The 26407-nt window shown below is 44.4% G+C and overlaps 1 protein-coding gene across 5 annotated transcripts in view; it reads left to right on the forward strand.

Moving 5' to 3' along the window:
* The window catches only part of LOC124016638 (ral guanine nucleotide dissociation stimulator-like), a 106826-nt gene extending 82186 nt beyond the window's left edge, over positions 1-24640 (forward strand). For 2 of the 5 annotated variants that reach the window (XM_046332168.1, XM_046332171.1), the window contains 16 exons: positions 2241-2563; positions 3458-3532; positions 5809-6002; positions 6438-6559; positions 8696-8911; positions 9200-9388; positions 16249-16326; positions 18717-18803; positions 18891-18923; positions 19010-19131; positions 19324-19416; positions 21831-22056; positions 22361-22435; positions 23005-23262; positions 23391-23505; positions 23799-24640. In XM_046332168.1, the coding sequence (XP_046188124.1) occupies positions 2241-2563; positions 3458-3532; positions 5809-6002; positions 6438-6559; positions 8696-8911; positions 9200-9388; positions 16249-16326; positions 18717-18803; positions 18891-18923; positions 19010-19131; positions 19324-19416; positions 21831-22056; positions 22361-22435; positions 23005-23262; positions 23391-23505; positions 23799-23974 (2382 nt within the window). In that variant the 3' untranslated portion in view covers positions 23975-24640. The remainder of the gene's footprint in view (positions 1-2240; positions 2564-3457; positions 3533-5808; positions 6003-6437; positions 6560-8695; positions 8912-9199; positions 9389-16248; positions 16327-18716; positions 18804-18890; positions 18924-19009; positions 19132-19323; positions 19417-21830; positions 22057-22360; positions 22436-23004; positions 23263-23390; positions 23506-23798) is intronic. The other 3 variants (XM_046332170.1, XM_046332172.1, XM_046332169.1) reach the window with 2 other exon arrangements.
* Positions 24641-26407: the final 1767 nt, after the last annotated feature.

Here is a 26407-nt window from a genome sequence, read left to right on the forward strand (position 1 = left end):
GTCTTGGCAGTGGCATTCGACATTGTGATCAAAACTTTGCATTGTGAATCATTCAGTGCAAATCCCAGATAGATGCAGTGCAATGCTAAAAAGCCAAAAGCAATAGCAGCTACTTTAAAAACTGGGCTTTTTAAAAAAGAATGTATTTTATACCGTCAAAATATCCTCCAATGTGTCTGCAAGCAAACCTGAGCCCATAATGTCCATTCTCTACCACCACAGCTGTTCAGTCCTAACTCTGTTTTAGAACATCCACTTCTGCTATCAGCCCTTATCCACATCCTGTATGCCAACCTATAAGAAGGCATGCCCTGTGCTGTGCCTTGTGCTGTGCCCTGTGCTGTGCCCTGTGCTGTGGCCTGTGCTATGCCCTGTGCTGTGGCCTGTGCTGTGTCCTGGGCTGTGCCTTGTGGTGTGGCCTGTGCTGTTCCCTGTGCTGTTCCCTGTGCTGTGCCCTGTTCTGTGCCCTGTTCTGTGCCCTGTGCTGTGCCCTGTGCTGTGCCCTGTGCTGTGCCCTGTGCCCTGTGCTGTGCCCTGTGCCCTGTGCTGTGTCGTTCCCTGTGCTGTTTCGTGCTGGCGAACAGCTGGCTGGGGAACCAAAAACTACAGGGAACAGATTGTGGCAAAACATTGAGTCGAGCCATAATTGGTTTTGGCCCGAGGCTAGGTGTTAGTTAAATTGGGAGGTATTGAGTTGGACTCTGAGAGAAAAATCATCCATAAAAGAACAAATGGGTCACAGGATGGTGGAGTGAATATTGTTTGGCCAGAGTGATATGGGTGTTAGCTACACTCACACTAACATCTGCTAACCATGTGTATGTGACAAATACAATTTGATTTGATTTGATTTGAAATCAACAGAAGGAGAGAGGCCAAAAGCTTGCTATGTCTGTCACTGGATAATGGGACTATAGCCTAGACCAGAGGCAAATAAAATCCCTTCCTTCTAAAACCTGTCACACAAAAATACAAATCATATGTGAAGGGGAATACTCCAATACTGTATTTCACAGCAATATACATGTAGTAGAGGTGATTTTACAACGCCGACTCCGATACCGATTAATAGGCTGATTTTGATTATTTATTTGTAATAATGACAATTACAACAATACTGAATGAACACTTATTTTAACTTAATATAATACATCAATAAAACTATTTAGCCTCAAATAAATAATGAAACATGTTCAATTTGGTTTACATGATGCAAACATAAAGTGTTGGAGAAGAAAGTAAAAGTGCAATATGTGCCATGTAAGAAAGCTAACGTTTCAGTTCCTTGCTCAGAACATGAGAACATATGAAAGCTGGTGGTTCCTTTTAACATGAGTCTTCAATATTCCCAGGTAATAAGTTTTAGGTTGTAGTTATTATAGGAATTATAGGACTATTTCTCTCTCTATACCATTTGTATTTCATATACCTTTGACTATTGGATGTTCTTATAGGCACTTTAGTATTGCCAGTGTAACAGTATAGCTTCCGTCCCTCTCCTCGCCCCTGCCTGGGCTCGAATGAGGAACACATCGACAACAGCCACCCTCGAAGCATCGTTACCCATTGCTCCACAAAAGGTGCGGCCCTTGCAGAGCAAGGGGAACAACCAATACGGAACCGTTCCGTATTTTATCTAACGGGTGGCATCTCTAAGTCTAAATATTGCTGTTACATTGTACAACCTTCAATGTTATGTCATAATTATGTACAATTCTGGCAAATTAATTACGGTCTTTGTTAGGAATAAATGGTCTTCACACAGTTCGCAACGAGCCAGGCGGCCCAAACTGTTGCATATACCCTGACTGCTTGCACGGAAAGCAATAAAAGTGACACAAAGTGACACAATTTCCCTGTTAGCAGGCAATATTAACTAAATATGCAGGTTTAACTGACTTCTTAACTGACTTGCCCCGTTAAAAAAAGGTGTAAAAATTGTTTTTTTAAATCGGTGTCCAAAAATACCGATTTCCAATTGTTATGAAAACCTGAAATCGGCCCTAATTAATCGGCCATTCCGATTAATCGGTCGACCTCTAACATGTAGTCTATTAATCAATGGTTATATGTAATGCGTAGTTCGATGTGTAACTAAAGAAAAGCCAGCCCTTACCATTTGGAGAAATTCCAGAATTTGTATGGACCAGGCTTCATTTTGCTTTCACGTGTGCGGAAAAAAGTAAGAAAGAGTATCTAAACCTCTCTCTCTGTCTCTCACTTTTCCTTCTGTCTTTCAGAATGCGACCCATGAGATTGGTGAGGAGGTGGAGGACGGGGTGGTATACACCATCACCCTGCGGAAGGTGCAGATGCTCCACCACCGCCACCACGTTGGTGGCAGCGGGGCCGTTAAGGGCCAACGCTGGCTAGGTGTGGACGCATCGCTCAGCCTGTATGAGACGTGCAAGGTGCGCACCATCAAGGCAGGCACGCTGGAGAAGCTGGTGGAGTACATGGTGGCGGCGTTCCGGGGCAACGACTCCACCTACGTTACCATCTTCCTCTGCACCTACCGCTCCTTCGCCTCCACCAAGCAGGTCCTGGACCTGCTGCTCAACAGGTGAGTAGAGGGGGAGAGAGGGAGGGATACATTGGTGCATTAATGGATGGATAGATGGATGAATTTACGGATGAATGCATGGGTGGATCCAATAGTTGATTGCAGGAAGAATTATAGATGGGTGGAAAAGGTGGGTGGATGGAGTGATGCATGAATGACATGATGAATGGAGGGTGTGGATGAGAGGGTGGAGGAATGACTGTCTTGATACAGGGATGGATATATGAATGGATAGATAGATAGATAGATAGATAGATAGATAGATAGATAGATAGATAGATAGATAGATAGATAGATAGATAGATAGATAGATAGATAGATAGATAGATAGATAGATAGATAGATAGATAGATAGATAGATAGATAGATGACTAACAAACTGATTTCCACCGGTCTAATGTCCATTGCTCGTGTTTCAAGGCCCAAGCAAGTCTCTTCTTCTTATTGGTGTCCTTTAGTAGTGGTTTCTTTGCAGCAATTCGACCATGAATGCCTGATTAATCTCCTCTGAACAGTTGATGTTGAGATGTGTCTGTTACTTGAACTCTGTGAAGCATGTATTTGGGCTGCAATCTGAGGTGCAGTTAATTGCCAATTTCTGAGGCTGGTAACTCTAATGAACTTATCCTCTGCAGCAGAGGTAACTCTGGGTTTTCCTTTCCTGTGGCGGTCCTCATGAGAGACAGTTTCATCATAGCGCTTGATGGTTTTTGCGACTGCACTTGAAAAAGCATTCAAAGTTCTTGAAATGTTCCTCATTGACTGACCTTCATGTCTTAAAGTAATGATGGACTGTCATTTCTCATTGCTTCTTTGAGCTGTTCTTGCCATAATATGGACTTGGTCTTTTACCAAATAGGGCTGTCTTCTGTATACCAACCCCACCTTGTTCAGGTATGCCAAGCTCCAGCACCTGCCTGGCTCAGAGGGCCACAGACTGACTCATGATGATCGCACAGATCTGAGGAAGTAAGTCTCTGTCTGACTCAGAAACACATTGTGGACAATACTTCTCTCAAATAGCCTCCTTTTCAACACATACTGTACAGTGACAGAAAACAGAGAAACTTACATAATTTTCACATTTTGTTGCCAGGAATGTGTAATATTTACACGTACAAGGCATTATTCTAAGACATAAGAAAGGAAGCCACTTAATCTGTCCTACAAGCTAGTATAGTTGTAGGATCTTAATTTGATCACTCTTTTGTTGCTGAGAATTTTATTTCGCCGCAGGAAATGCCGATGAACTTCATGATTTACATAGATTCACTGAAAACCTGCACTAACACACTGTTATAGTAACAGTATTGCACTTTTAATGTAGCCTCATTTTGACCAGCTAATATCCTACCCACTGATCAAGAAACATTATGGACTAAACACAGGTCAAATTAAAATCCTACATCTGTGTACCTCTTTTTTTCTCCACCAGCACTATTCTGCTGACGTAAGCAGTTGTGCCATTATGGACATTGGATGTGTTTCTATTGTGTTCATATACAGTGGGGCAAAAAAGTATTTAGTCAGCCACCAATTGTGCAAGTTCTCCCACTTAAAAAGATGAGAGAGGCCTGTAATTTTCATCATAGGTACACTTCAAATATAACAGACAAAATGAGATTTTAAAAAATCCAGAAAATCACATTGTAAGATTTTTAATGAATTTATTTGCAAATTATGGTGGAAAATAAGTATTTGGTCACAGATTTCTGGCTCTCACAGACCTGTAACTTCTTCTTTAAGAGGCTCCTCTGTCCTCCACTTGTTACCTGTATTAATAGCACCTGTTTGAACAAGAACGGTGAGCATAAATCCCAGAACCACACGGGGGGATCTAGTGAATGACCTGCAGAGAGCTGGGACCAAAGTAACAAAGCCTACCATCAGTAACACACTACTCCGCCAGGGACTCAAATCCTGCAGTGCCAGATGTGTCCCCCTGCTTAAGCCAGTACATGTCCAGGCCCGTCTGAAGTTTTCTAGAGAGCATTTGGATGATCCAGAAGAAGATTGTGAGAATATCATATGGTCAGATGAAACCAAAATATAACTTTTTGGTAAAAACTCAACTCGTCGTGTTTGGAGCACAAAGAATGCTGAGTTGCATCCAAAGAACACCATACCTACTGTGAAGCATGGGGGTGGAAACATGCTTTGGGGCTGTTTTTCTGCAAAGGGACCAGGACAACTGATTCGTGTAAGGGAAAGAATGAATGGGGCCATGTATCGTGAGATTTTGAGTGAAAACCTCTTTCCATCAGCAAGGGAATTGAAGATGAAATGTGGCTAGGTCTTTCAGTATGACAATGATCCCAAACACACCGCCCGGGCAACGAAGGAGTGGCTTCATAAGAAGCATTTCAAGGTCCTGGAGTGGCCTAGCCAGTCTCCAGAACTCAACCCCATAGAAAATCTTTGGAGGGAGTTGAAAGTCCGTGTTGCCCAGCAACAGCTCCAAAACATCACTGCTCTAGAGGAGCTCTGCATGAAGGAATGGGCCAAAATACCAGCAACAGTGTGTGAAAACCTTGTGAAGACTTACAGAAAATGTTTGACCTCTGTCATTGCCAACAAAGGATATATAACAAAGTATTGAGATAAACTTTTGTTATTGACCGAATACTTATTTCCCACCATCATTTGCAAATAAATTCCTTAAAAATCCTACAATGTGATTTTCTGGATTTTTTTTCCTCATTTTTTCTGTCATAGTTGAAGTGAACCTATGATGAAAATGACAGGCCTCTCTCATCTTTTTAAGTGGGAGAACTTGCACAATTGGTGGCTGACTAAATACTTTTTTGCCCCACTGTATATATCTTGCCTGTCCTTCTCAGAATTGAATGTATGCTAGTCTCCTTTATTTTCACTCTCCTATCATTTTCCTGTACTTGATACACCCCTCTGTTTATCTACTTTATCTTTCCTATCTCTCAACTCCATTTTCCTCTTTTGAAATTTTTTATTAAAGGTAGAGAAATTTGCCATCCAAACACATATATTAAACTCTCTCTCTCTCTCTCTCTCTCTCTCTCTCTCTCTCTCTCTCTCTCTCTCTCTCTCTGTCTCTTTCTCTCTCTCTCTCTCTCTCTCTCTCTCTCTCTCTCTCTCTCTCTCTCTCTCTCTCTCTCTCTCTCACTCTCTCTCTCTCTCTCTCTCTCTCTCTCACTCTCTCTCTCTCTTTCTCTCTCTTTCTCTCTCTCTCTCTCTCGCTCTCTCTCGCTCTCTCTCTCTCTCCACAGCACAATATCCTCCATCTTGGGGGCATGGCTTGACCAGTACTCTGAGGACTTCTGGAATCCTCCGGAGTACAGCTGCCTGCGACGTCTCATCTCCTACCTACACCTCAACTTCCCGGGATCGGACCTGGAACGCCGCGCCTGCAACCTCCTGGCCCACTTCCACCGCCGGCAGCTCCAAGAGCCCGAGAGTGAGTGTAAGACACTCACCTAACCCCCGACTAAACTTACTGTATGTACTTTGAACCCTGACCCCAGCCCATGACCCCCTGACCCCAGCTGGTCATGTAGAGTCCATATAATTTGTATTAGTGGAAGGCCGGAGATGTTTTGGGTGGTACTCCAAATAAGAGAACACTGCTGTTTGTGAATCCTTTTTTGTGTTACAGACAAAACTGTGTGACGTGATCGTCATGCAGTAAAAGTAGGACCAGCACAGTCAGATGCTCTATGACACACACCTGTATTAGCTTACGACATTTCGTGCTACATCTTCAGCGAAAGTTATATCTGAGGGTGGTCGCCCTCACTTCACTTACATTAAGGACTTTACAAACCCCAGCCGCTCATAAAAAGTGGTGAAAGTGTGTTTGACGTAAATTAAGCTAATGAATTGTGATGTCACCCCTCAGTGCTGGATCATGGCAGCTATCCCTTCACCTTATTGGAGGAGAATGGCTACGAGGATGACCGACTGGACTTTCTGAACTTTGACCCGGCAGTGGTGGCCGAGCAGTTCACCCTCATGGACGCGGTAAGATGACAAAACATTACAAAAACTCAGATTCCCAGCAGCACATGTCCTTGTACTAACAACATATCCTTATACAGTATTAACTCGGTCTTTGTTCGATTTTTAAATTACATTTAGTCTATTATTTTACATTATAATTTTCCACCATTGCACTTTATAGTGTTTAGTTACTTTCTCATTGTTTTCAAAAAGTTTGTATTTTTTCCACGCCAGATTTGAAACAAAATGAAAAATTAAACGCCTTGTCCTTGTGAGCATTGGAGCCCAGATAGAGTCCTGCACGGGTCAGTTTTTTGGAGCCGCACCTGCCCCACACCCGCCCCACATTCCAAGCCCCACACCCGCCCCACATTCCAAGCCCCACACCCGCCCCACATTCCAAGCCCCACACCCGCCCCACATTCCAAGCCCCACACCCGCCCCACATTCCAAGCCCCACACCCGCCCCACATTCCAAGCCCCACACCCGCCCCACATTCCAAGCCCCACACCCGCCCCACATTCCAAGCCCCACACCTGCCCCACATTCCAAGCCCCACCGGATAATAAACATCAGGACAGATTTTTCTCCAACCCGCATGGAGTTGTTCAGAGCTGATCCGCCAAATAACATCAATATATTTGATTGTTTTTATGACTCCAGAGTAGTAGGCTTTTAGGCTATTGCCATTCCCCACATTAATTCATTTGTCTGCATGTCAATATTTGGATACAAGGAAAACATGCCATGAATTAAGAACAATAGGCCCGTCTTCCTATTTTCACAATGCGATGCAGCCACATTGACAACTTAAAACCCTTTGGGAAAAGCCTTCTAATTAGCCTTCTTCTTACGTAATGAAAGCCTAATTGTCACGCCTTGGTCATAGTATTTTGTGTTTTCGTTATATATTTGGTCAGGCCAGGGTGTGACATGTGTTTAAAATGTTGTGTTTCGTATTGGGGTTTTGTAGGCATTGGGATTGCGGCTGAGTAGGGGTGTAGCATAGGTTTGGCTGCCTGAGGCGGTTCTCAATCAGAGTCAGGTGATTCTCGTTGTCTCTGATTGGGAACCGTATTTAGGTAGCCGGGGTTTCACTGTGTATTTCGTGGGTGATTGTTCCTGTCTCTGTGTTAGTGTTCACCAGACAGGCTGTATTAGGTTTTCACGTTCCGTTTTGTTGTTTTTGTATTTATTTAGTTATTTCATGTATCGTTGTTTTTTCATTAAAGAACATGAGTAACTACCAGGCCGCATTTTAGTCCGACTCTCCTTCGACAAACGAACGCCGTTACACTAATAGCCGACATAACAAAACGACATGTTTACATTCAATATGGTTTAGATAATCAAATAGTTTAATTTAAACTTAAACGAACAGTTCCAAGAATCAACTAGATTATTTTTTTTAATTGCCTAGGCTACATTTATTTAGTAGGCTATTTGCTACTCAAAACTTTTACCAGCCTCACAGGTTTAAACTTTATATGGCCTGTGTATGGTCTAAATGACCTAAAGCCTGAATTAACATAATAATGAACAAATAGTTATTGTGGCGTGGTGGAAGGGAATATATGAGCCCTGCACGTGGAGAAATTAGGAATGTTTCAGCACCACACAAATAATGGATAGTTCCCTGCTCCACTCTCTCGCTGCGTGGCTGTCTGCCTCACCGCTCACTTAGCCTAATGGACAACACAATTCATCTCAACAAGCTCCTGTGTTTGTAAAAAATATATTATCTTGATTTAAAAATGTTTTCGAGAATGTTTTCATTCCACCCACCAGTTGATTGTTCCGCGGGTCAACGGCAGGGAACCGTGGGTATGTGACCTGATGCAGGACTATAATCCGTGTTAGTTATCTTAGGAAGTGAAGAGAGACAGAAGACACCGAGGGCTTTATGTCCACTCTGCTGCTGAGTTACCAATCATAAACAAATGTCACTCCAAAGGCTTTCCTACGGACTTTTGTTAGGAGACTGGAGTGCAGCACACACTTTTATCATTCCTCCTCGAAGCCTTCTAAAGGATCTGCCTGCCTCTCTTTTCTCTCTCTTCTGTCCATGAAAGTGACAGCATGTTAAACTCATCTAAAATACATTACTGGTTGCGACCATTTTGTTTTATGGTTCTTACTCCCCTTTTTCCTCATAGGAGCTCTTTAAGAAGGTGGTCCCCTACCACTGTCTGGGGAGTATCTGGTCGCACCGGGACAAGAAGGGCAAGGAGCATCTGGCACCCACCATCCGTGCCACTGTCACACAGTTCAACTGCGTCACCAACTGTGTCATCGCCACCTGCTTGAGCGAGCGTTTGCTCAAACCTACACAGCGGGCCAAACTGGTGGAGCGCTGGATCGAAGTGGCCAGGGTGAGGAGCTGTTGTTAGCAGGAGTTGTTGTTGTTGTTGTGGTTGTTCTTGTTGTTGTTGGCATGAGATTCTGAGGTGTCCTTGGCTTCAGTTCCTGCAGAGGCACAGTGTGTGTTGTGTAGCATGATGACTACAGTACCCATAATGCTATGTTCAAAATATTTATTTTTAGTAAAAAAAGTTCTGATGCTTCCCTTTCCTTAATAATACATTGTATTGATATGCCACCGGTGCTTAGTTGGGTTCATTGATATCTCCTTGATATTCATAGTCTTTTTTTCCCTTCAGGAGTGTCGAATCCTGAAGAATTTTTCTTCGCTACGGGCCATCCTTTCGGCTCTGCAGTGCAACCCGGTCCACCGGCTGAAGAGGACGTGGGATGAGGTGTCCAGGGAAAACTTTCGCATCTTCCACGAGTTGTCAGAAATCTTCTCAGACGAAAATAACCATTCGCTCAGCAGAGAGCTGCTCATCAAGGTAGGATGTGTGCGTGTGTCTACAGTGCCAGTAAAAAGTTTGGACACACCTACTCATTCAAGGGTTTTTACTTTATTTTGACTATTTTCCACATTGTAGAATTAAAAACTATGAAATAGCACACATGGAATCATGTAGTGACAAAAAAAGTGTTTTCAACAAATCCAAATATATTTGATATTTGAGATTCTTAGTAGCCACCCTTTGCCTTGATGACAGCACACTCTTGGCATTCTCTCAACCAGCTTCACCTGGAATGCTTTTCCAACCGTCTTGATGCAGTTTCCACATATGCTGAGCACTTGTTGGCTGTTTTTCCTTTACTCTGGGGTCCAACTCATCTCAAGCAATCTCAATTGGGTTGAGGTCAGTGATTGTGGAGGCCAGGTCATCTGATGCAGCACTCCATCACTCTCCTTATTGGTCAAATAGCCCTTACATAGCCTAGTAGCCATTGTCCTGTTGAAAAATAAATGATAGTCCCACTAAACTCAATCCATTCATTGCCCAACAATTTCAAATGCAATCGCCTGTTAAAAACTGTTTCTATATGTACTCAGGCACGCACTTCCTCAACATTATCAGAACAGAGAAACCAGACACATGCTCATTGCTCACATGGAGCACTCCAAACAAAAGGCAAATTAACTCATTTCAAATCTAGAAAATTATTGTTATAAAATTAAACCAAAACTTCTCACAAGTGTAGCAGCTTGTGAACTCTCCAAAAAACATTTCCACTCCAAGAATGAGAATGGTAGACTGTAATTAATACATGCATTAACATAAATTAATGTAACCAAATGATCAGGATAAACGGTACATTTACTACTGGTGACATGTGTAATGGGGAATAGTTTTTTTTAAATCAAAGGGCAAACAATTCACAAAATGAAACAATGAATGCGCAAGAATTGGAGGGAGACAGCTGAGCCATTCTGGAGAGCGACTCGCCTATATCGCCACCCCCCCCCCCCCAACCCCCTCTTCTTGTCTCAACATTTTAAATTACACTCAAGACACTTTATCTTCACACATATTTTAAAGATGCTTTTCACTGATAGCCGAAACTCAATAATCAGCTATGGCTATTGTCACACACGCTGCCCAAATGGTGGGCTTCCCGAACAGGCCTACGAGCTTGTGATTTGAAACAATCCACAGCAATTTTTTTAAAGAAGCGATTGATCCTCTATTCTTCTGTGGCTAAGTAATGCTTTCTGGTGAAGTTTTTTGAATGATTTTATTTATAGACACGATTCTGTGTATAGACAGGAGTAATTATATCATTTTGGCTCATTTATTTCCATTTACTTCCTTATTGGACCCACCGCTATGACATTTCTCTCCTGTTCTATTGGTTTTCATATTTATTTTGTTGTCCAGAAGCCAAAGGAACAATCCCAGTCATATTATCCCTTTCTAAGATTCTGACAGAGATTTTTATCTCTTTCACTTATGGAACCGCTATCAGGTGTGCTGTTTAGAATGGTGTTTTCCCAGGTGGTCTGTTTAGAATGGTGTTTTCCCAGGTGGTCTGTTTAGAATGGTGTTTCCCAGGTGGTCTGTTTAGAATGGTGTTTTCCCAGGTGGTCTGTTTAGAATGGTGTTTTCCCAGGTGTTCTGTTTAGAATGGTGTTTTCCCAGGCGTTCTATTTAGAATGGTATTTCCCAGGTGTTCTATTTAGAATGGTGTTTCCCAGGTGGTCTGTTTAGAATGGTATTTCCCAGGTGGTCTGTTTACATTTACATTTTACATTTAAGTCATTTAGCAGACGCTCTTATCCAGAGCGACGTACAAATTGGTGCATTCACCTTATGACATCCAGTGGAACAGTCACTTTACAATAGTGCATCTAAATCTTAAAGGGGGGGTTAAGAGGGAATACTTATCCTATCCTAGGTATTCCTTAAAGAGGTGGGGTTTCAGGTGTCTCCGGAAGGTGGTGATTGACTCCGCTGTCCTGGCGTCGTGAGGGAGTTTGTTCCACCATTGGGGGGCCAGAGCAGCGAACAGTTTAGACTGGGCTGAGCGGGATCTGTACTTCCTCAGTGGTAGGGAGGCGAGCAGGCCAGAGGTGGATGAACGCAGTGCCCTTGTTTGGGTGTAGGGCCTGATCAGAGCCTGGAGGTACTGAGGTGCCGTTCCCCTCACAGCTCCGTAGGCAAGCACCATGGTCTTGTAGCGGATGCGAGCTTCAACTGGAAGCCAGTGGAGAGAACGGAGGAGCAGGGTGACGTGAGAGAACTTGGGAAGGTTGAACACCAGACGGGCTGCGGCGTTCTGGATGAGTTGAAGGGGTTTAATGGCACAGGCAGGGAGCCCAGCCAACAGCGAGTTGCAGTAATCCAGACGGGAGATGACAAGTGCCTGGATTAGGACCTGCGCCGCTTCCTGTGTGAGGCAGGGTCGTACTCTGCGGATGTTGTAGAGCATGAACCTACAGGAACGGGCCACCGCCTTGATGTTGGTTGAGAACGACAGGGTGTTGTCCAGGATCACGCCAAGGTTCTTAGCGCTCTGGGAGGAGGACACAATGGAGTTGTCAACCGTGATGGCGAGATCATGGAACGGGCAGTCCTTCCCCGGGAGGAAGAGCAGCTCCGTCTTGCCGAGGTTCAGCTTGAGGTGGTGATCCGTCATCCACACTGATATGTCTGCCAGACATGCAGAGATGCGATTCGCCACCTGGTCATCAGAAGGGGGAAAGGAGAAGATTAATTGTGTGTCATCTGCATAGCAATGATAGGAGTGACCATGTGAGGTTATGACAGAGCCAAGTGACTTGGTGTATAGCGAGAATAGGAGAGGGCCTAGAACAGAGCCCTGGGGGACACCAGTGGTGAGAGCGCGTGGTGAGGAGACAGATTCTCGCCACGCCACCTGGTAGGAGCGACCTGTCAGGTAGGACGCAATCCAAGCGTGGGCCGCGCCGGAGATGCCCAACTCGGAGAGGGTGGAGAGGAGGATCTGATGGTTCACAGTATCGAAGGCAGCCGATAGATCTAGAAGGATGAGAGCAGAGGAGAGAGAGTTAGCTTTAGCAGTGCGGAGCGCCTCCGTGATACAGAGGAGAGCAGTCTCAGTTGAATGACTAGTCTTGAAACCTGACTGATTTGGATCAAGAAGGTCATTCAGAGAGAGATAGCGGGAGAGCTGGCCAAGGACGGCACGTTCAAGAGTTTTGGAGAGAAAAGAAAGAAGGGATACTGGTCTGTAATTGTTGACATCGGAGGGATCGATTGTAGGTTTTTTTAGAAGGGGTGCAACTCTCGCTCTCTTGAAGACGGAAGGGACGTAGCCAGCGGTCAGGGATGAGTTGATGAGCGAGGTGAGGTAAGGGAGAAGGTCTCCGGAAATGGTCTGGAGAAGAGGGGAGGAGATAGGGTCAAGCGGGCAGGTTGTTGGGCGGCCGGCCGTCACAAGACGCGAGATTTCATCTGGAGAGAGAGGGGAGAAAGAGGTCAGAGCACAGGGTAGGGCAGTGTGAGCAGAACCAGCGGTGTCGTTTGACTTAGCAAACGAGGATCGGATGTCGTCGACCTTCTTTTCAAAATGGTTGACGAAGTCGTCTGCAGAGAGGGAGGAGGGGGGGGAGGGGGAGGAGGATTCAGGAGGGAGGAGAAGGTGGCAAAGAGCTTCCTAGGGTTAGAGGCAGATGCTTGGAATTTAGCGTGGTAGAAAGTGGCTTTAGCAGCAGAGACAGAGGAGGAAAATGTAGAGAGGAGGGAGTGAAAGGATGCCAGGTCCGCAGGGAGGCGAGTTTTCCTCCATTTCCGCTCGGCTGCCCGGAGCCCTGTTCTGTGAGCTCGCAATGAGTCATCGAGCCATGGAGCGAGAGGGGAGGACCGAGCCGGCCTGGAGGACAGGGGACATAGAGAGTCAAAGGATGCAGAGAGGGTGGAGAGGAGGGTTGAGGAGGCAGAATCAGGAGATAGGTTGGAGAAGGTTTGAGCGGAGGGAAGAGATGATAGGATGGAAGAGGAGAGAGTAGCGGGGGAGAGAGAGCGAAGGTTGGGACGGCGCGATACCATCCGAGTAGGGGCAGTGTGGGAGGTGTTGGATGAGAGCAAGAGGGAAAAGGATACAAGGTAGTGGTCGGAGACTTGGAGGGGATTTGCAATAAGGTTAGTGGAAGAACAGCATCTAGTAAAGATGAGGTCGAGCGTATTGCCTGCCTTGTGAGTAGGGGGGGAAGGTGAGAGGGTGAGGTCAGAAGAGGAGAGGAGTGGAAAGAAGGAGGCAGAGAGGAATGAGTCAAAGGTAGACGTGGGGAGGTTAAAGTCGCCCAGAACTGTGAGAGGTGAGCCGTCCTCAGGAAAGGAGCTTATCAAGGCATCAAGCTCATTGATGAACTCTCCGAGGGAACCTGGAGGGCGATAAATGATAAGGATGTTAAGCTTGAAAGGGCTGGTAACTGTGACAGCATGGAATTCAAAGGAGGCGATAGACAGATGGGTAAGGGGAGAAAGAGAGAATGACCACTTGGGAGAGATGAGGATCCCGGTGCCACCACCCCGCTGACCAGAAGCTCTCGGGGTGTGCGAGAACACGTGGGTGGACGAAGAGAGAGCAGTAGGAGTAGCAGTGTTGTCTGTGGTGATCCATGTTTCCGTTAGTGCCAAGAAGTCGAGGACTGGAGGGAGGCATAGGCTGAGATGAACTCTGCCTTGTTGACCGCAGATCGGCAGTTCCAGAGGCTACCGGAGACCTGGAACTCCACGTGGGTCGTGCGCGCTGGGACCACCAGATTAGGGTGGCCGCGGCCACGCGGTGTGGAGCGTTTGTATGGTCTGTGCAGAGAGGAGAGAACAGGGATAAACAGACACATAGTTGACAGGCTACAGAAGAGGCTACGCTAATGCAAAGGAGATTGGAATGACAAGTGGACTACACGTCTCGAATGTTCAGAAAGTTAAGCTACGTAGCAAGAATCTTATTGACTAAAATGATTAAAATGATACAGTACTGCTGAAGTAGGCTAGCTGGCAGTGGGTGCGTTGTTGACACTACACTAATCAAGTCGTTCCGTTGAGTGTAATAGTTTCTGCAGTGCTGCTATTCGGGGGGCTAGCTGGCTAGCTAGTAGTGTTGTTTACGTTACGTTGCGTTAAAAGAACGACAATAGCTGGCTAGCTAACCTAGAAAATCACTCTAGACTACACAATTATCTTTGATACAAAGACGGCTATGTAGCTAGCTATGTAGCTAGCTACGATCAAACAAATCAAACCGTTGTACTGTAATGAAATTAAATGAAAATGTGATACTACCTGTGAATGCGACCGGGTTGTTGAGTTCTATTCAGTAGACGTTGGCTAGCGTTGGCTAGCTGTTGGCTAGCTAGCAGAGTCTCCTACGTTAAGGACGACAAATAGCTGGCTAGCTAACCTCGGTAAATTAAGATAATCACTCTAAGACTACACACTCTAAACCTAAACAACACAATTATCTTGGAACGAAGATACGAAGACAGCAAAGACAGCTATGAATGGTGTTTTACCAGGTGTTCTGTTTAGAATGGTATTTCCCAGGTGTTCTGTTTAGAATGGTGTTTTACCGCGAATCGCCTTCTGGAAAAAAAGTTTGAAAATTACCTTTTATTGGCTGCTTCATTACACGAGTTGTTGAGATGCATTACCTTAACATCCTGTTAAGATGCATTACCATAATCTAAATGTGATCTCTGTCATTCTGAGCACCGTGGGTTATGCACCCCAATGCATATGGGTCATGTGTATTTTGCAAATGGCCGGTAAATTAAAATCTTCCCGGTCATATTGTCCGGTGCCACATTTTCCTAACAGAAACCCTGGCACACCTATATGTGTGTGTGTGTGTGTGTATTATGTATTTGGGGGGCAGAATCAGTAAAGCATTAATAAATATGATATATACTTACACACAGTTGAGTGATATGATTTCCTTTGTGTGGGGTCACACCCCTCTAGGACTACCCCTACACACACACTGATGGTATCATCACTCAGGATCAGATGACAGGGTGTGGCTGACACACTACCCCCTGCAGGAGGTAGCATAATAGGGTAACTAACGTGTGACGTGTGTCGCGCTTGGTGCCCAAAAAGGGCATTCTGAAATTAAATTTGTGACACATAAAAACAAGACTTTATTCAGGTAGTTGAATGGACAGCAATACAATTTCTCCACCATGAAATTGAAAAACAAAGTATGGAATTCTGTCGTCAGGAGTTTCCCATCTTAATGTAATATCTTGGCGAAATGTCTGGTCATCTTCCCTATGAGTAGAGTTCTTACCTAACAATGTATGGCGCTTTCTGCACTTGGGAACATGATTAATTTAGCTAATCCATTATCAACGGTTATGTAACAGAATAGGACAGAACGATATAAAGGGCAGGTCATGGGTGGTTGGTCTTCACTTGGACGTGGGGGTGTGTTTGTTTGGAGTGATAGTAACTAAGCCCACTTACGCACACGTGGACCTCAAACCCTAACATTCCCCAAATTCCATAGCACACACACACACAGATGTCAGCGCATCTAGAGGTAGCCATTATGTGTGTATTAAGGATGGGTAGGTGTGTTATTGGGGGGGTGGGGAATCCCCCAGTGACATCATAGCATGGTGGTAGGCTGTCCCAGTTGAGCATATGCCTACTCTGCCTGTTCCTCTGAAGTAGAATGTGGGAGTCTGTTTGTTCACCATTTCATAGATTGATAAAGGACATGATGCATTCCAGGAAAAAGTGTGTATTCTTCCATTTAATTAACCATGTTTAACCAAACAAAAACCCGTGTTATTTGATCGCTGAAATAGGGGCTTAGGCATTTGATCTCACTGGGGTTTTTGTTGTCTGTTCTTCTCTCTGTCTAGGAGGGCACGTCCAAATTTGCCACCCTGGAAATAAACCCCAAACGAGCCCAGAAGAGACAGCAGCAGCCCCGAGACCTGGTAAGGACATTAAGATAGAAGGAATGCAACAAAGGAGGGGGAGATTGACTGGACAGAGAGAGAGAGATAAAGGACTAAAAAGATAGAAAAAGTGGCTTTAGGGAAATGGAGGATGACATGAAAAGCAGGGAGGGAGTGAAGAGAGAAATGAAATGACCTGGCAGACATATTTAAAGAGAGAAGAGGGCAGGAGAAGAGAGTAAAGGGGACCTCAAAAAATGAAAGTGAAAGAGAGAAAAAGAGAGAAAAAGAGAGAGAGGGATATAGAGGGGAGGGAAAAGAGAGAGAGGGATATAGAGGGGAGGGAAAAAAGAGAGAGGGATATAGAGGGAGGGAAAAAGAGAGAGGGATATAGAGGGGAGGGAAAAGAGAGAGAGGGATATAGAGGGGAGGGAAAAAAGAGAGAGGGATATAGAGGGGAGGGAAAAGAGAGAGAGGGATATAGAGGGGAGGGAAAAGAGAGAGAAGACAGGGAAAGAGATGGAAATATACAGTTGAAGTCTGAAGTTTACACACACTTAGGTTGGAGTCATTAAAATTTGTTTTTAAACCACTCCACAAATTTCTTGTTAACAAACTATAGTTTTGGCAAGTCGGGTTAGGACATCTACTTTGCAAGACACAAGTCATTTTCTAACAACTTATTATTCACTGTATCACAATTCCAGTGGGTCATACACTAAGTTGACTGTGTCTTTAAACAGCTTGGAAAATTCCAGAAAATTATGTTATGGCTTTTTACTTGGATTAAATGACAGGAATTGTGAAAAACTTAGTTTAAATGTATTTGGATAAGGTGTATGTCAACTTCCGACTTCAACTGCCTGTTTCAAGAGACAGATTGACCACAAGTTCTCAATGGGATTAAGGTCTGGGGAGTTTCCTGGCCATGGACCCAAAATATTGATGTTTTGTTCCCCGAGCCACTTAGCTATCACTTTTGGCATTGTTCCTCACCAAACTGTTCCTGGATGGTTGGGAGAAGTTGCTCTCGGAGGTTGTGTTGGTACCATTCTTTATTCATGGATGTGTTCTTAGGTAAAATTGAGTGAACCCACTCCCTTGGCTGAGAAGCAACCCCACACATGAATGGTCTCAGGATGCTCTACTGTTGGCATGACACAAGACTGATGGTAGCGCTCACCATGTCTTCTCCGGACAAGCTTTTTTCCAGATGCCCCATACAATCAGAAAGGGCATTCAGAGAAAATTACTTTACCCCAGTCCTCAGCAGTCCAATCCCTGTACCTTTTGCAGAATATCAGTCTGTCCCTGATGTTTTTCCTGGAGAGAAGTGGCTTCTTTGCTGCCCTTCTTGACACCAGGCCATCCTCCAAATGTCTTCGCCTCCCTGTGCGTGCAGATGCACTCACACCTGCCTGCTGTCATTCCTGAGCAAGCTCTGTACTGTTGGTGCCCCGATCCCGCAGCTGAATCAACTTTAGGAAACGGTCCTGGCACTTGCTGGACTTTCTTGGGCGCCCTGAAGCCTTCTTCACAACAATTGAACCGCTCTCCTTGAAGTTCTTGATGATCCGATAAATGGTTGATTTATGTGCAATCTTACTGACAGCAATATCCTTGCCTGTGAAGCTCTTTTTGTGCAAAGCAATGATGACGGCATGTGTTTCCTTGCAGTTAACCATGGTTGACAGAGGAAGAACAATGATTCCAAGCACCACCCTCCTTTTGAAGCTTCCAGTCTGTTATTCGAACTCAATCAGTATGACAGAGTGATCTCCAGCCTTGTCCTCGTCAACACTCACACCTGTGTTAACGAGAGAATCACTGACACAATGTCAGCTGGTCATTTTGCATGTTAAGAGGGACTTTGCAATTAATTGCAATTTATCTGATCACTCTGGAGTATATGCAAATTGCCATCATACAAACTGAGGCAGCAGACTTTGTGGAAATTTATATTTGTGCCTCTCAACTTTTGACCACGACTGTAGCAGTGATATGCAACTTTACAGTTTCATTTGACTGTAATTACAGTGTAGTCATATGGTCAGTTGTGCAATTATTAAAACGGAGAACAATAGCCAACTGGAGATAGTTCTTTAACCTAATCATTGTACGCAGAGGGAGATTAATAAATATTTGTATTTATTTTCATCTACATGTGTCCTCAGCGGGGGAAAAGTCTGTAATGCATTATTTCATCACTAGCAAAGTCATGCATATACACACACACACACACACACACACACACACACACACACACACACACACACACACACACACACACACACACACACACACACACACACACACACACACACACACACACACACACACACACACACACACACACACACACACACACACACACACACACACACACACACTAACCCCAGTCTCTGTCTGTCTGTGTGTGTGTATTTCAGAGTGTGATGCAGGGGACCATTCCCTACCTGGGTACTTTCCTGACAGACCTAGTCATGATGGATACTGCCATGAAGGACTACCTGGACGTGAGAGTCACACACACGCACGCACGCATGAACACACACCTTCTTAAACCATTTCTGTTTCTAAAGAACATATGTACTTGCTTACAGGGAGGGCTGATACATTTTGAGAAGAGGAGGAAGGTAAGGAATGCAACATGTATTTAATGAGTGATGATGATGAAGATGAACACCGCATACTTACCCTTATATTTCCTCTGGTCTCGTAGGAGTTTGAGGTGATTGCCCAGATCAAGCTTCTGCAGCTGGCCTGCAACAATTATAACTTCACCCGCAACAAGCGTTTCCGACAGTGGTTCTCCGGTGTGGACAAACTCACTGAGGCCGAGAGGTAAGAGAAGGAACCGAGACTATTCTGTTAGAAATGCATTAAATAATATGTTCATAAACACTAGAAATATATTATGGTGGGTGTGACAAACAGTATGTATTAGAATGGAAGGGTGGGATAGAGGGAAGGGGAGGACCAGACACTTGAAAAGACAGGAACACACACATACTCTTCTTCGTGTGCTTTCCACAGCTACAGTCAGTCGTGTGAGATCGAGCCGCTGTCGGCGTCGGCCTCAAATACTCTGAAGAAGAAGAACACAGGAATCATCAAACGCTGGAGCGAGTGAGTAAAGAAGGAAATCCTCCCAAAATGATTGCAGAAAGTATTTCCGCTCAATGGGTGCAATGTGGGTCCGATTCAGTCTTAGGAAATGTACATCTTTTAGATTTACCGTATTCATTCGTGTAACGTGCTCTGCATCCTTCTCTGAAATACTTTATTAAACAACTGAAAACCCTCACACTTGTTGGCCAAAATATTTTCTCGTGGAGTTTTCATACAGTAGGGTTTTCAGTATCTTAAGCCATCCCTTTAAATACACTGTACCGTTTTAGTTAGAATTTTGTCAACACAATTACTAGAATATACTGAGAGAACGGGTTCAGAATATAAGGGATCAATGAAAGAAAGCCTTCTAAATATATGCATATTATATAGTTTAGTAAATGTTTAGTAAAGTATTTATGAATCATAGAAAACAGATTTGGAGAGCCTCTACGCACAAAAGAAAGATTAATTCTGAAAATTGCCACATGAATTTCTTCAACCGATTGTAATATTGGAAGATTAGTGTACAAAGAATTATAATAGGGAGAATAGTGTACAATAGTAGACTATACCCTCCTCTATTGCCTGCACTAACCATGGAACTGTGTGATGACACAGCCAAGTATTGTGCCATGCGTTGGGTTCCAACGGTCTGAGCTCCATATGGATTTAATTAGCCTGCATGTATTTACAGAGGAGGCAGATGAAGGTAAAGGAAATGTAATTCAATGATAATGTAGGCTATACCAACTGAAGGGAACTAACAGTACGTTTTCAGTTGAATATGTGTGGTTATTAGGCCTAGTGAGGTACAATACTTATAGTGGCTAATATTTAACATGATAGAAATAGGGAAAAGAGTAGGTCGGAGTAGCCTATAATTAAGACATTCGAGGCCCACTTTACTGTGGGAAAGTTGATATGCTGATATGCTTCAGTTTGCTGCCATGACTGGTTTCCCATTTGTCTCCAGCGATCATAATAAGATAATACAGATCTAAAACAAGTGTAATTTATATTTACAATCCCCTTATCCAAATGGTTAACTCATTTACTTACCTCTGATCAATAGCTCTTATAAATTTCTAAATTGCAGTGCATGGAGAATGCTGTTATTTCTATTGAAAAAATGAAGGAGGTGCTTTTCCCACCAGTGTGTTCTCTCGACCTTATTCATGGTTCCATCACGCGTAAAGGTGGTGGAGTTATTAGGGAATTAGTCAAGGTCAGAATATGGTGTATCTGTGGACATCTGCCACACCTTCAAGTTTCCAAGTTTTAATGTCACATGCACAAATACACTGAAATACCTTTCTTGCAAACTCAAAACCCATAAATGCAATAATCAATAACAATGTATTACTAGAAAAACCCCACAAGAAAAAAAATAAGAAAAATGAAAGTAAGTAAGTGTTTTCAGTTCTAATTTGCAGAGTAAATAACTCACGGACACCAGAGAAGCTTAACCAAGTTTAATTACTACCAAAGGATCGATACAGCTGCATTCAGACAGAAACATGTTTCCACCACCACAAGTATACAGTGGGGAGAACAAGTATTTGATACACTGCTGATTTTGCAGGTTTTCCTATTTACAAAGCATGTTGAGGTCTGTAATTTTTATCATAGGTACACTTCAACTGTGAGAGACGGAATCTAAAACAAAAATCCAGAAAATCACATTGTATGATTTTTAAGTAATTCATTTGCATTTTATTGCATGACATAAGTCTCCTCTCTCCCCTGAATCACATGGATGAATGCGTGCAGCTTGTAGATTACGCAGCAATTTCGACAAAGGACACCGGGCGGACACCTGGTAAATGTAGTCTCTTATGGCCAATCTTCCAATGATATGCCTACAAATACGTCACAATGCTGCAGACACCTTGGGCAAACCGCAGAAAGCGTAGGCTCGTTCAGGGCGCATTCACAGCCATATAAGGAGACAATGGAAAACAGCGCCTCAAAAATTCTGCTCATTTCCTGTTTGAAGTTTCATCTTGGTTTCGCCTGTAGCATCAGTTCTGGGGCACTCACAGATAATATCTTTGCAGTTTTGGAAACGTCAGAGTTTTCTTTCCAAAGCTGTCAATTATATGCATAGTCGAGCATCTTCTTGTGACAAAATATTGCGCTTAAAACGGGCACGTTTTTTTATCCAATAATGAAATAGCGCCCCCATAGCTTCAACAGGTTCAATTCAAGGTCAGAATACGTATATCGAGAAAAGTGCATAAAAAGGGAATTACATTCCAATTACGCTTAACTCGGGTCGGAATTCCCTTCTAATGATGTGCACTCGATTTGTGTCAATGTTTCATTTATTTTACTCATTCTTCTTTCTCTTACTCTTCCTCCCATTCTGCATTTTCTTTCCCATCTCTCCCTCCTCCCTCTCCCTCCCATTCCTTCACACCCTCTTTCAGTCGCCAGCCGGCCAGCTTGGAGCCAGGCTACTGCAGTGCGGGCAGCTCTCACTCCAAGTCCTTTGAGCAGCTGCGCTACGCCCCCTGCTTGGGGGGCTCAAGTGGAGGTGGAAGGGGTGACGGAGCAGACTCCCTGAGTGTCACCTCAGCTGGCTCCGGCAGCTCCGACGTCGAGGAGATAAATATCAGCTTCATCTCCGACTCGCCTGATGCCCACGAGCGAAAGGTGAGAGAGATGTTTTATTTATCAATTTACACTGGAAGGTAAGTTAAGAATACACTCCTATTTACAACGAAGACATGTCAGAGGACAGTGTGCTATTGAATTCTGTCAGTGTTGATGTCTGTAAGCAGGAAGTTGCTCCACTGTGTAATATGTTGATGTCATACCATTGAGTCTACCTTTAAAGACCATGATACCAGTATGATCACTATAGCAGTGTCATAGCATATTATAACTCTTCCAGCCCACAAGAAACAGCCCATGTGAAGCCCACTGGTGACTGTAGCTCTTAATTCCTTTTCCGTAGAGCTCCACGCCTTCCGTAAAACATGCCAATTCCACGTTAGGGAAGTGCGGCCCCTTGCCTGACCTGGCACCCACGGTACTATTTACTACTTCCTGTACCATGTTTCACCTACACTAGCTTGTGGCCATTTCACACTACCATCAAAGGACTGTGCTGTTTGCACTGTTTCTATCTATCTGTGTGACGTCACCATTACATCATCCCTGTAGAATGGCGTGTGCATGTTGAGTAGTTTTGATTTATGCGTCTGCTCACGTTGATCATCACCGCACTTTGACCTGTTTGTTTTGACTGGTTTCCTTTTGTTGTGTCTTTAATTGGGGATGAAGAGTTCACCTTGTATCCATACTGCTCATAACAACTCAATAGAAGTAGCATTTGTGGGTTTCACCCGGTCGCACATTCATCACTCCGTATTTTTCATTGTGTTTTCTTCATGTCATGTTAGTGGCATGTTCAAGTCATACTATCCCATTACTCATAATGTAAAACACCAGTCTCAATTCCAGTGTTCCCAAATGTTTGTCAAAATACACTGGAATTCATTCAACAGTTTCCAAACATGTGAAATGTACCTGTTTAAGATGCATTGCTTTCCTTGATTGCATTTCAATAGTCCCCCTTCTCTCTTGGTCTCTCTCCAGTTCTGGGAGTCCACTTCTCTGTCCTCCTTGGACGCCTCTGGTGTGGGATCTGGCTCGGGCTCCAGCAGCGCCTCCTCCTCCTCCATGTCCTCCACGCCCGTGGTAGGGGCCGGCTCCCGCTCGCACAAGCGCTCCGTGTCGGGTGTGTCCAACTACTCGTCGCTGTCACTGCCCCTCTACAACCAGCAGGTGGACGATTGCTGCATCATCCGGGTCAGCCTGGACGTGGACAACGGCAACATGTACAAGAGCATCTTGGTGAGCTGCTGCGTTCGTGATGATTATGGTAGATTGGAAAGAGAAATTCCCTACCAATGTGTTTGGTGGTTGTGGCGTCTGGTTGAGCCAATCCCAATATCTTAATGTGGTCATAATGTGATCTCCAGGTGACCAGTCAGGACAAGACGCCGGCGGTGATCAGGAAGGCCATGGTGAAACACAACCTGGACCGGGAGAGAGCGGAGGACTACGAACTGCTGCAGAAGATCTCTGAGGAGAAAGGTCAGTCAGCTGTCTGTCATGCTCACCTCGAGACTGGAATCTGAAAGATACAAACCTCAGAGTTGATGCATTTTGAACTACATTCTAAAGTTACAAACATTTCCGTGTTCCTAACCCATTTCCAATTTGTTCCTATCTCTGGTCCTACTGTACTTTAAAAAAATATCTGTACACTATAAGCCTTGTCTAACTATCTCTCCGTCCCATCTTCTCAACCATATTTTAACATTCCATTTTGTCTGTTGGTTCAATGTGTCTTTTAACCATACCTGTGTTTCTTTTGCACCCCACAGAGCTGAAGATTCCAGACAATGCCAACGTTTTCTATGCCATGAACTCCTCGGCCAACTACGACTTTGTCCTGAAGAAACGTGGCTTCCCCAAGGTGGGCCGGACCAAGCATGTGGCCAGCTCCACACTGCCGCGCATGAAGCAGAACGGCCTGAAAATCGGCAAGGGCATCTTCTGAGGGGCTACACCATGTCCTCGCCCACCTCCCGCTTCCTGCTGGGCTCTCTGGGTGCCACCTTTTAGTACCACCCTTGATGTACCATGGTAGAGGGGCCAGCCGCCAGCTCGGTCTTGTGTTCGGCGTCTGAGTGTCAAAGCCTCAGAGGACTAATACAGCTGAGTGGGATGGAAAGCCAATGAACTTGCACAAATCACTTCCTGTTAGCTTCAGCTCTCTGTGGACGTCCTAATCGATAGTGAGCACTCAAGAAGGAAAACTGAGGGAAAATGGTAACTGTATTTTATCCAGGTGCGTCTGAAAATGCCTTCCCTCTAAAGGAGTTACACTCCCTGTCATTTCTACAGAACTCTCCCTCAGCCGATGCAGTGTGTGTGTGTGTGTGTGTGTGTGTGTGTGTGTGTGTGTGTGTGTGTGTGTGTGTGTGTGTGTGTGTGTGTGTGTGTGTGTGTGTGTGTGTGTGTGTGTGTGTGTGTGTGTGTGTGTGTGTGTGTGTGTGTGTGTGTGTGTGTGTGTGTGTGTGTGTGTGTGTGTGTGTGTGTAAAGTATTCAAGCACTCAGAGAGAGATGGACAGAGATGGATGTTGTGAAATGAAATGTGGTCTTTAAATGTCTAGTCTTTTTGTTCTATGTAGTGTAAAGGAAAAAAAGAAGAATGAAACTGGACTGTTCTGGTCTGCTCCCTCCTTTAGTTCTCTCTTTCATTAAGGCCTGTTTTCCTTGTGTCAGTTAATTCAGGAGATAAATGAAGGAGAGGAAAATAAAGAACTCTAATTAAAACATACTGGTCCACTCCGCGTGTGCCAAAGAGCAGAGAAGAGTGGACTATGAGATATGATCATAGACCGTTTTTGGGGAGCATAGAGATTGAAGTGGGGGAGTGAGTTTGCTTGCTGTTGAGAGATTCCTTGCACAGATGTGTGATTCTTTGTCTATGACTCTGATGGAAGATAATCTGATATGACGAGTCCTTGGTTTGTAGTAGCCCATGTCTATCCATTTCTTACAGTATTACAGCACTTCTGATCAAACCTAACGTCCCTAATTATCAGCAGCCAGGTCAGTGGTATTGTGGATTTACAGTGTTAAAGCCTGTGTTCGTGCTCAAAGGGATTTCTGAAATGATTGACTTTTTGACTGTGACCGTGTCACACTGTGTCCTGTGCATGACAGTAAACATTCTAAAAGGGACTCAGGATTGGGTCTCTATCAGAGGGCAGGCTATATGTAGGCTGGATATACTTTACTTCTATAGCCTTTTTACATATTGTGCTAATCTGAACCATAGTGTGCTGGCTGGCTCTGATATTGTATTTTAACATGGTCCTTTCCAGCACAGTTCCAGCCACTATGGTTGATGCATAACTAGGCCAGCGCAGTACAGCTTGGCTCAGCTCAGTACAGTAGTGAAGAAAGGGTATGTTTTCAGGTGCTATAATGATAGTTTTTCATATGTCAATTATCATAAGGATGGGTGGTCATAGGGGAGTGGCTATATGGACACTCCTGGTGCCCAAATTGCTGACGTTTTTTGTGCAGTGAGAGTCGAGTGGTGACGAACGGATCCAGTTCAGTCATTTCAGACAGTCTTCCTGATGTGCCGTTCCCAGCAAGCTCGTTTAATGCTTGTGGCTAAAAACTTCAGCGAGAACTTGAAACTTGTCGGTCGAAGTTGGGACTTGGGAGTGTTCAGAATCCTTTAGTTTTTGTCTAATTAATAATTGTACAAAATGTAACGTTAGAGGTTTATGTCGTAGTAGTACATTTTCGGTGAAAATCACTAATTACTACACTATCTACTTCCCTATCCTTACTGCGTCAAGCGGGAGAGAAGGACACGGCGCCCTGTGTTGCGTTGGCTTGACTCTCCCCATTGAGCTGTGTAGCATAACGGTGACATCCATCTAGATGACTACCAACATTACAAGTTATTTTTCATGTAGGCTGCTATCCTACTCAAAATAAAAATCAAGTGGGATGGAACAAATTGGAGATGGTGACCAAATCCAGATGACCAATACTACAAGTTATTTCTCCCTTTCTATTGCCAGTTTTAACTAGCACCACGCTGCTGTTGCCAGCTAGCCAACATAAACCAGCTGGGAAGGGCCTATCAGGACGGCTGACTGAACTCTCAGCTGCGCGACATATGTCTATCACCTTTTAAGGTATGACCCAGGTGCAGACAGTGTTGAAGAAACAAAAGTGTATTATTTAAACAGAGGCAGGCAAACGACAGGTCAAGGCAGGCAGAGGTCAATAATCCAGAGTAGAGTGTAAGGCACCGGAGCAGCAGACGGGCTCATGGTCAGGTCAGGCAGAGGTCAATAATCCAGAGTAGAGGCAAAGGTACAGGACGGCAAGCCGGCTCAGGGCAGGCCGGCTCAGGGCAGGCCGGCTCAGGGCAGGCCGGCTCAGGGCAGGCCGGCTCAG

This window comes from Oncorhynchus gorbuscha, linkage group LGY (genome assembly GCF_021184085.1).
Source record: "Oncorhynchus gorbuscha isolate QuinsamMale2020 ecotype Even-year linkage group LGY, OgorEven_v1.0, whole genome shotgun sequence".
Lineage (NCBI taxonomy): Eukaryota > Metazoa > Chordata > Actinopteri > Salmoniformes > Salmonidae > Oncorhynchus > Oncorhynchus gorbuscha.